Source organism: Montipora foliosa, chromosome 3, assembly GCF_036669935.1.
Source record: "Montipora foliosa isolate CH-2021 chromosome 3, ASM3666993v2, whole genome shotgun sequence".
Lineage (NCBI taxonomy): Eukaryota > Metazoa > Cnidaria > Anthozoa > Scleractinia > Acroporidae > Montipora > Montipora foliosa.
The window spans coordinates 23,463,851-23,473,850 of NC_090871.1; the positions used below are offsets into that span (position 1 = coordinate 23,463,851).

Below are 10,000 nucleotides of genomic sequence, written 5' to 3' on the forward strand. Positions count from 1 at the left end.
CTAAAGTTGGACTTCAAAACTGCTTGAACACCTTATCCTCGTAAAAACGTAAAAATGGAAAAGAAAATGCTACTCTAGCTTCTACAATGGCAATGAAAAAATCGACATTGTCCAAAACTACACCTACCTTGTAACTTGCATTTCATCCTCTGGAAACTTTACGCTTTCACTAGACCACTTGCGGCAAAAGGCCCTCCCTGGCCTCTTTAGTTTGGGACGACACTCTGATTTTTTAAGTCTGAAACCTTCACTTGCATGCAAAATTTTTGACTCCATGATCTCACCAATTTTAACTTAGAATAGTGAAGTCTGGGATACCTTTGTTAAGTCGGATTTCAAATCCTCGGACAAAAGACCACTTACAATAGGGAAGACATCTGTTTCACAAACAGTGCTTTTGTTATTCAAATGTGCCAACCACAGGAACAAAAGAGCTTTTGTTTCGACAGCCAATCAGGCTCTGGTTGGCACATTTATGACAATTGGTGACGTCAACGATATATTCCCTATTCTGTAAACGATATTAGGACGTACATAACGAAGCGTCAAATATGGCAAGTAGAGCCAATCTTTAAGTGGTAAATACTTCATGATCATAGATATCAATAAAAAGATCCTCAATTACGTAAGCTATCCACAAGATAAATATGACAGTGCAGTCGTAAAACAATCTCTACAAATGTCAATTGATCTTCATAACAATAGGCAAAATGATTTTTACTCAATTTTAATGAAGATGTTTGAATATTTCAATTTATACGATCTCAATTACAATTCATTGGATGACAGCAAGATCAAGCAACTCGTACATCTCATGAAAAAAGAAATGTCTCTTATTGCAACCACCAAACGGTGGGCAATAAAACTCTGATGATATACGAAAATTATCACATAAAAATTTGATATCACAGCTAATGAATTCGGAACCATGAATAATGATTACTATAGTAATCTTCAATTAATTGTGTTCATCACATCGTACTTTGAAATGAAAGGCACTTTGATTTTATATTTTTATCTTACCTTATCAATGTTGTACCCCGATAACTAAATTACTGGAATTATCATGCTTTCGACGCTTTTGCAATGCTGTATTGTTACAGGCATGCAAATAAAGCTCAATGTTGTTGTTGTTGTTGTTGTGGTTGTTGTTGTTGTTGTTGTTGTTGTTGTTGTTGTTGTTGTTGTTGTTGTCGATGCAAGTGGGCAATCAGAACTGTACGCCTGGTTACACAACTCACCTATCGCCATTAGCTATTACCATTACAACTACTAACTTCGTACTGTTTGTGTCAGTTACAGATTGCTATTTATTTCGCAATTCAATTTCTTTAATACAATCATCATAATCAATGCGTTATCACGCATACAATAAAACCATCAATGCTATCCAGAACTATACCCACTATACCAAAGTAAGTTTAATCTACATTGAGCAGATAATTATCAGAAACCTATGAAATTACTATAAAAGCTATAAAATCATGAATATGAATAAATGAATAAAAACATGAATATGAACGCGACTATTCTCATATAGTTTGCCTCGACCTTACACACCCAAGGCCTTTATTCGTTAATATCGAGACCAAAGCCGAAAAGCGATTAACATTTTGGTCTCATCTCGGTATAGTCGCGTAGGCATCAGGCCTCTCGCCCGACAACATTTTTTTCAAATAGGTGTACGCTTCTGGCTCTGGTTGCTCGAAGGGCAGAAAGCACTATAAGCCGTTGCAATAGGATAGATCCTTTCATTGCATGACTTAAGCAGTCGGAGGGCCAAAAACGAAAACAAGCCAATAAGCTCGCTCCATATTGCCGGGTCAATATTTTCTAAGCGTTGCACCGGGTATTGTCCCGAATGATCCCGCGTTGAAAAATCTAGAGAAAACGATGCCGGCAATCTGAAGGCTTACAAATTCAGTAAAAATAGCACTAAGAAATTGTTGAGTTTTCTTATTTAAAAAAGTTTAAAAAGTATTTTATCGACCGTACTATTTTACACATTTGCTCGTTTTCCGATAATTGTGAAAAACCTTCAAAGCTTTGAGCCGTGTAATAAATCTCTCACTTGCTGGGGACCCTGCTTGGAGAATAACGACCCCTGGTCCTTTTTGTACGGACCTTGCTACGCTCGAGCCGTACTGTCAAGACCTTGGGCTGGTCCTCCCAGTAAGACACTCGCGCTTGGTCAATAACATGTATATATAGGCGTTTCCCATAATTTTATCAATCCTCTGCGATTTATCCAGCGGATCGATAGCGCCATCAACCTTTTTTTTGCAGCTGGGGCCTGGAAACTGTTTGCCGAAAAGCTATTTCTAAAATCATAGTGATCCGTTTATATATTCTTAAAAAATCGACTTTCAACAGACTTTCAAGGCAAGAAGACGCAAAACAATTGCAAAGTTTCATGGCTTAAAACGTCTTCCCTTTAAAGATAACGAGAGAATTGTGGCACTTGAAATACGCCCCAAAATGTTTCATGGCTTTCGAGAAAGGCACGCCAGGGGACTGTTTTTTAAACCTCCCGAAAGGTCATTCGTGTATCCCCCATCCGCTTACACTGAAAAGCTGATATCTTTTTACATGTTATCAAGGGAATTAAAACTGAAGTATTTGCGAAGTTTCGTGCTTTGAGTCGCCTACGTTTTAGAGGTTCAAAGAGAATTTAGGAACCCCCAAAATACGCCCAAAATATTTCGGGAATTTCGAGAAACAGGCCCCTGGTCCGAAACTGAATCTCAAAACTATGTAGTATTGGAGGTAATGTGGATGTTGGAGATGGACGACTGAAGACTATCAAGTGTCGTCTGGCCCTGAAAAGCTAGCGACATCTTCTGGGTGAACCATGGGGGCAACAAGACATAATCACAATTTGCAGCCTCTGATCGTGTGCAAGAGACTTCTTCAGGCAATCCAACATTCCACTCAAGCTTGTATTGCATCACGGGACCCGGACCTTTACAAGCGTCCTCCACTACAATTCCCTTTAACCACTGTAAGAAATCATCGACAAATCCTACACAAGAACGAGGATCCCAGCTTGATAGTGCTTGTCCGACACGAGGAGGACAAGACATCGTCGGGTATCGGATCTGTGAGGGTATGCTTTCTCTGCCGAGGCTTGACAAACGTACTAGGCGCGTCCCGTCTCGTATCCCGTAGATAATTTTCTTCATGTCTCCAGCATACATGTGGTACCACCAGTCGCGTAGTTTGTACATCGGAAACTTCCATTCCTCTCGGCCTGTGTATTCCATGCACATTTTCATTTCGATGTACGTACCCTTTAGAGGGAATGAAAAGAACAACGTGAAATATAATTTCTGGCGTTCTACGAGGGAATTAGGAAGAAAATGTGTTGGCGAGGAATCCTCCGTTAGCTAAGTGTCATGTTGCATGTTTTGGAGCGTTTTTTAAGCAGGGTTATTAGTTATTCTGTCATAAATCGGTTCTCACTTCTGAAGACAACAGTTATCTTTCATTAAGTATTCGTTATTAATCTTTTGCTTCGTTTTGTTCTCTTTCTTGATGCTTTTTAACATTCTCCACCTATACTAGTACATACATGTTAAATACTCCGACATCATGATATTCATGGTTCGTCACAATAGACATAACAAAGTGTCACAGTGTCTCGCTCTTGGTGTGTCGTAAAACTGTTACTAGTTTGTTAAGGACTAGGGTTAGGGGACACTTTGTGATATCTATCACAAAGTATGAATTTCCTTTGTCGGACGACCTATTAGGCGAGAAACATAATTCATACAGTAAACCCCGCGCATAAGAACCTAGATTTTTCCAAGTCACCCTGATCAGGTTCTTATATAAATGGTACTTAAATGAGTTCTTAATTTTTGGTATTTACCCGTATTGGTGGGCGTGGCCTTTTACATTAAACTATTCGCACATTTTCATGTTAGTTACATCGAATAGAGTAGAGTGCAAACATTAAAGGCACATAAATCATACAAAATAGTGCTAATAAGTTATGCAAATGTTTATTACTGTTTTCTATCGTTTGGCAAAGTATACACCGTTTCACCACGTCCCGAAGAGTCGTGTTTTTCTCACCTGATGACATTGAATTTATTCTTTTCAATTTCTTTCACACAGTATTCAAATTTTAATGTGACGTCAAGTGCTGAAAATACAACACTTCGCAACATATTAAAGAGTCTATAGTATACTCTTAGTTACGGACTGTATTTCACTCTACTGTACAGTATCACAGAGTACTGTATTGTATTATTTACAAGAAAATAAAACAGCTTGAATTTATATTACTTTGGAAATTAAGAACCTACGTTGAAATTTCAGCCTAAAATGGTTCTTATGTAAAGGGTGCTTACAATGAAAATTTCAGACTGATAGGTTCTTGAATTTTTGGTTCTTATAAGCGGAGTTATACTGTATTAATGTTTCTTACATTTTCAATGCCGTCAACCTCGGATCTTGTCAGCAAGCGGTGTCGTCCACCAAAGGTACCAACGGACACGGAATAAAATCCTTGCCTTTCCTCCACAGCAATGCCTCTGTCTCCATTGGCCGAACTTGTATCTTGGGTCGGAGCTTCAGAGATTACCACTTCGAACTGCTTTCCCATGTAAGAAATTTTTCCAAGCTCTTCCTCCCTGGTTTGGCAGCGGAGCTTCGGCTCTCGAATATCACCTCCCGTTCGGGGTCTGACCTCTTCCACGTGGCTGATGTAGATAGTCCCATTGTATTTTACAGCGTACATTTTCCATGGTGTCTTGAAATTTCCTGTGTTGAACACTGTTGCTAAGAGTCGCTTCATTGTTCCACGCGTCAGAACAAAGTCGACATCCAACCTTTATATTAAGAAATTAAGGAAAGCGCATTTGCGTCAGTAACTCGTGATGGAAGTATGCAAAATGTTTCAAGCGCATTTGTAGACGGCTCAGTCGTGATTGTCAAAGATAAATTTTAAAGATCGGGTAAATCTTGTGACCTAATTGCGGTCGAATTACCACCGTGAAAAGGTTGCAAAGCTGACGTTTCGAGCGTCAGCCCTTCATCAGAGCGAATAGAGGAATTGTGGGTGTTGTTGGCCTTTTGTGGAGAACCAGCTGTATCGTGCAACATTGGCAACATTTGAATAATAAGCTGTGCTTTAAAGTCTCAGTCGCATCCGCAAATATTCCATTCACGAAGGTGTCATCTTGAACATTTAATAAGCTTAACTGTTCGCTTCGATCATTCCGAGGGAAAAACGATGTTTCACTCTTCTCAGTGCAGATGACACTATAGCAATAGATAGACGTCAACCGATAATGTCCTCCTCCACGCTTCAAGATATTTAGCCGGACCCAAACTTCAGATGGCAACTGTAGCCGGAGAAATAAACTATTTAATTCAAGAATCTCATATAGAGATTCGAATTTAAAAAAGGCTCCGTCTCGAATAAACGAGCATAGTTCGGTAACCATAGCAATTCAAGAATCTTGGATGAATGCAGCAAAATGCAATTACGATGTATTAAGCCTTGGGAGACGAGTACAGTTTTCTCATTTGTGCCGGGATTTTCGATTTCTGGCTGTTTACAAAAATTCGGTGGCAACAAAACCCGAACCCAACCAGTGCAACATTTATAGCTAAATAGGTTGACGCAAAAATAAAGTCATCAACATCAACTAACCGTTTGTTTCCGCATGTATCGTCTTCCTTCAGAAGTTTGTCTTTGTTTTGCACGGTCCAGTACAATAAAGCATCAAAAGGCCTCTCAATATTTTTAAAGAAGTAATCCCCTTTGGAACGAGTAAAACCAGCAGAAAGATCACTATCAAGGAGTTGTTTATAATTGGTTTTCAAACTTCGAAGCTCTCTTCTGTCATTGTTGTGAAGAGTTCCATCTTTGTCGATAGAATAACATCCAAGCTCAGTACAGGGGAAAGTACTACTCGAATAATAACTCGCAGGAGAATTGACCCTGTATTGATTTGTAATTTTGCTGAAGGAAAGCGCCATTTTTACGGAAGAAATATTGATCAAGATTGAGCAACCACGACAACTCGCGAATCATCCGGTAATGTAGCAGCTCTCGTAACCTGCAATAGCAGCTTCTATTGTTTTCATTGTTTAGTCTTTTATTTTTGGCTACGGTAGCGAGCCAATCACATTATACGTTACGAGAGGTGCTGCATCACCCGAATCATCGGATGATCTTCCAGGAAATTGACACGATTACAACTGTCAATACCCCGCTGTGTGGCTGTCTTTGATGGGGTGGGGGCAGAGGGGACTAGTGCATCACAACAGAGAGTTATTTCTACGCATTTTTTTACTTTTTTTCTCCGAATATCTGCGTAGTTGTTGTAATAGTGTTAAGATTGTTTTATACAACTGCATTTAGAAATAGCCTGAATTTCAGCCGTTTTCTCTGCGTCACTCACCAGAGTGAGCCAGAGTGACTTAGCGAGCGGAGTTACAAATGGATAAAAGGAGGCGAAAATACAACTAAGCATCCGGTCTTTACTCCCGTGGTCATGGGCTCGAAAAGCCATTCCTACATTTTTATGTAACTGGTTGTCATTTTGTTATTTAAGCCCAGTTCATGTGTTTTACTTCAAGGATCCACTTTAGGGTCAGTGCTATTTTAGTTATAAATCGACGACTTTCGCAAGTCCTCAAACAAGAACTTGAAACAAGTTAATTTTAGGAATATTTGCAGATGATACAAATCTCATCAATCGTAAAGGATCGGCCACCATAAGTCTTAAGATTAAATGTAGGTGTAAAAAGCAACAATTTGTTTGAAGATCGTAAGGTCCTACTAGGTGTATAAGGCTTTATGAGCGCAGTGATATAGTCAGGTACAGCACCATGAAGAGCATTGAATGTAATGACAGCAAAAGTGATCCTCTGTTCAAGAGGCACCCATTGCTAAGATGAATGAGCATTGCGGCCTTATTAAGGACACTCTGCGGACAATGTAAAATACATTTTGGCTGACCATAGAGCAGCGAATTATAATGATCGATCCTTGACGTAACGAAGGGATGAATTAGAATTTTGCATGTATCATAAGTCAGAAAGAAACTTGCGAATCTTGAAAATATTCGAAGATCAAAGAAAGACGACTTGCATACAACTGTAACATGCAGAAGCATTGACATTAGCAGTTGCTGAACATCAACAGTTTCACAGACGATGACAACGTTGTTCGATGCAGGAGGTGGGCAATAGGGGGACGAAATACTAGAATTTCCGACTGTCAATGGAGAGAGCAATTTCATTTTAGACCCTGATGAGAGCTGTTTCAGCACCATAGGCAGATTGAAACACTTCACAAAGGCCATCACTGTAAATGCAATCAACAAGTTCCAAAGCCACTACTTTTTCAAACCCTTTAGATAAGAAAGTGAACTTGGAAATGGGCCGAAAGTTCTTATATTGTTGATGATCGAGACCAAGGTGTCTTCAACAAAGAATGGATGTTCAGTAGGCATGACGGAGGTCTCTAAAGACAAACTTACAATTTTCCAGATCACGGCGAAAAGGAGATCAAGACAATCAAGCAGTATAGAAGATGGAACAGGATCAAGTTCACAAGACTTTGACGCTAAAGGACACAAAATGTTAAGTAACTGAAGTAGAACCGAATATGGAGGACAGCTGAAACGATGGAGTACATAAGAAATCATTGATGGTGGGCGTATGCATCCCAGTTCTTGAACACCGCAGAGGCCAGCGAAGGGGTCGTTATATAGTGCTGTCTCGATTGCTCCTTTGGGTCGCTGCACAGTAGACATGTTTCCAAGAGTTTCAGTGGGGCTGAATGTTTGCCCCTGATAGATCACTATCAGTTGCATTCCTAGCAATATTTGTGCGTGGGTTATTGATAAGAGTGTCTTCATGCATGTGCTTTACCAGAAGGTGTTAGCAGACCTTGGCGTTCCAAATTCCATCAAAGACTCACAGTCCATCAATGAAGCCACCTCAATTTGATGCAGAGTTTAATACCTGGTCAGCCTATTTGCCTCTCCCAATCCCTTCCCCTCCAAAATAAGTTTAAAAATCAAACAGAGGATCTCCTTTACGGAATAATTTCCCTGTAGAAGCAAGAGAGAAGGGAAGCCTAAATCACTTTAAATCGTATCTCCTAATTGAAAAACGAATTAGCAGGTTATTGCAATTTAAGGACGTTCGCGCCCATTGCTAATGCGCATCCTTACAGCGCACACAAATTCACCTGCCACGCCACGCATCGAGCGCGCGCGCTAAGTACTAAAATGAACAATGATAGGGCAGATGGCCATTGCTATAGCTATTCAAGATTTCTGTCCTCGGGCTATGGAATCCTGCCATCTTGCGGCTGCAAGGCGCATGAAACTATGGTCGGTAAATGCGAACTTGTTCTTTAAGGAACCTCAACAGTTAAGTAAATTCACTTGATCGGTCCACTTAAAGTTTGGTAGAGATCATTTCACTTCAAAGATGTAATTGCAATATTTTTGAGCTTACAGACACTGTGGCCTTATTCGCTAAAGAAGCCGGATTTTGTTAGATTTAGGAGGTTCTTCCGGGCAAGTTCTCTCCAGAACAAAGTCGCCTCCAGATCTCGCCTGCGGCTCGTGATTTACGAATTCTTTTCGTGTTCTACCAACATCCCGCGTGGTTTATCAGCCTATAAACCATATAAACTTGTGGTTTATTGCTTAAATAACACACCAAATTTGGTGAAAACCGGAAGTAACACTATTTTTTTCGTGACGCTTTTAGTTTTATGGGTCTATAGAGCGTTTTCACTCACGTGACAAAAATAAATGCCAATTTGATTAAACAAAAGAAACTATTTGCATAAAAATAGAGTTACAATTCCCAGAGGATTAGTTTGGAACACCTACATGGCCGCCGTTTCTTTGTTTTGGAACACCAACATGGCTGTCGTGACCTCATGTGAAAACGCTCTATTTGGACGCAGTTCGCGCGTGGGGACCGAGTATGCAACGGTAGGTCTGGAGGGGGTGTTTGTTTTATGTCCGCTCAGAAATTAACTATTCAGTTTGTACAGATTTGAACAACCATTCATTCAATGAATGGTATCGAAATTAGGAAGCCTAGATCCAAGCCTTTTGTGGTTACAGCCTGGTATAGACCTCCCGATTCCTTAGTTGCCATTTTTAGACCTTTTGAAGAACTTATTGGTAAACTAGACTCTGAAAATGTCGAATTATATGTATTAGGTGACGTAAATTGTAAAATGTCCGCTCCTAAATTAGACAACAATGATAATGTTCTATCAAATCTTGCCGATGTATACGGACTGCATCAGCCAGTTTTCGAACATACTAGAATCAAACAAATAACAATTAAAATCCCACACTAAGACAATGCAAAAATGCCACTTTTAAAGACTACATTGCAATAACAGTTTCCAATTTAGTTTTTCTCCAATAAAAAAAAAATCATTTTAAAAGTTATGATATCTGGTAAAAATAAAAAAAAATATACTAGCCATTTCCAAAACTGTGAAGAACTGCAAGAATACATGGAACTTGTGAATGGTTTGAACCCAGGAGTCATATCATTAAGTAAAGTACGATCGTCCGGGTGACGACGTTACACAAATCACTTGACTCTGAAGATGACTTCTGCTCAGGTTGTCGAAACCTCAGTCAATGTCTTCTCAAACAGTCCTTCTCAGGACTACACTCACCCGGACGATCGTACTTTACTTAATGATACTTGGAAATGCAGTTTATTTATTAAAAAATATAAATGATCACTTTAATGTATAAAGTACATGTTTATAGGAATCAACAAATTACCAATCGTCAAATTTACCAAAAGGTCTGTTACACAAGCAGAAGATGGAAACTAATATACCTTTGTAACAGTAAGGTAATATGAAATTAGATTAACGAAACATACATGAAAACCACTGGGCATGTGTACTCTGAGCTCGTCGAAGGAACTCTTATTCCGGTATTTAAGGCACAGGGATCCCAAATGTCAAGAACAGTAAGCTGCTAAC

At 39.5% G+C, this 10,000-nt stretch overlaps 1 protein-coding gene across 6 annotated transcripts in view; it reads right to left on the bottom strand.

The window, feature by feature from the left end:
• Nucleotides 1-787: 787 nt before the first annotated feature.
• LOC137997098 (peroxisomal N(1)-acetyl-spermine/spermidine oxidase-like) overlaps nt 788-10,000 on the bottom strand; it is a 16,306-nt gene continuing 7,093 nt past the window's right edge. For 2 of the 6 annotated variants that reach the window (XM_068842869.1, XM_068842870.1), the window contains exon 2: nt 9,353-10,000. This exon is cut by the window's right edge and continues 1,736 nt beyond it. Coding sequence is in view for 1 of the 6 variants with exons in the window: in XM_068842874.1 (XP_068698975.1) it covers nt 2,751-3,290; nt 4,433-4,835; nt 5,663-5,991 (1,272 nt within the window). In the remaining 5 variants the exon portion in view is untranslated. Of the gene's footprint in view, nt 3,291-4,432; nt 4,836-5,662; nt 8,036-8,056; nt 8,076-9,352 lie in introns of those variants that run through there. The other 4 variants (XM_068842874.1, XM_068842871.1, XM_068842872.1 and 1 more) reach the window with 4 other exon arrangements.